Below are 916 nucleotides of genomic sequence, written 5' to 3' on the forward strand. Positions count from 1 at the left end.
AAGGTATCAAAAGGAGCAGTGCAATATGTGGTGACTGAGATTAGCAGTAATATAGGATTGAAAATCAGTGACATGATGGGACTGAATAGAGAGCGTGTTTTAGCGGGTGTGTGGATATATGCTTTAAAGACAATGAGAGATGAGCCTCTTTCGGACATTGATGAAAGAGGACAATTCAGAACTCACAAGTGACATGAGCCAATGGCCCCCTCAGGACAGAGAGACACACGCGCACACACACACACACACACACACACACACACACACACCCAGCTGTATGGGGTTAAACATGATTATTTTAAAAATAAGTTCAAATAATGCAAATGAATGACTTCAACAGAAGCATAGATAATCAATTAACAACCTTGGAGCTCACAACAGGTCTGTCTTTGATGGTTTTTATGGTTTTTATGAACATCAATTTCTGTATATGGAGAAAATGAATGAACCAGACTGTTTACTGCAAAAAATGCAAAAAATTACTGATTACTATTAATGAATGTAACAATTTACTGAACACTGAAGGCACATTGCTGTTTTCATGATTTAAACATGTCACTTGAGGCTGTTCATTAGTGATTTTACCAAAAGAACACTTCTTACCCGTGGTAAAATCATAAGCATACTCCTGTCCATCATCATGTTTGTTTAGCTTGCTGTGTGTCTCTGTGAGAAACAAACTTTGCTTAATGAACGACGGCAGGCTGCCAAATAACTGGCCTCCGTCACCTCCAGCTGATAATTACCCTCCTTTACAGCCGCTCCTCCTTCCACTGCTCTGTTTTCACTCGCTCTCTCTTTCCTCTCCGGTCTGGCCTTACCCTCATTCTGTCAGCTGGGACAAGAAGAATAACCCTGAACCGTGGAACAATCTCGGCCCGACCTATCAGTACAAGGTAAACAGCCCAGCGACTCC

The 916-nt window shown here is 41.6% G+C and overlaps 1 protein-coding gene across 1 annotated transcript in view; it reads left to right on the plus strand.

Moving 5' to 3' along the window:
• The window catches only part of LOC107703111 (cytochrome c oxidase subunit NDUFA4), a 16,820-nt gene that overhangs the window by 6,263 nt on the left and 9,641 nt on the right, over positions 1-916 (plus strand). Inside the window, 1 exon segment of the mRNA XM_016505632.1 lies at positions 836-896. Coding sequence (XP_016361118.1) covers positions 836-896 — 61 coding nt within the window.

This window comes from Sinocyclocheilus anshuiensis, unplaced genomic scaffold (assembly GCF_001515605.1).
Source record: "Sinocyclocheilus anshuiensis isolate Anshui unplaced genomic scaffold, SAMN03320099.WGS_v1.1 scaffold682, whole genome shotgun sequence".
Taxonomy (NCBI): Eukaryota; Metazoa; Chordata; class Actinopteri; order Cypriniformes; family Cyprinidae; genus Sinocyclocheilus; species Sinocyclocheilus anshuiensis.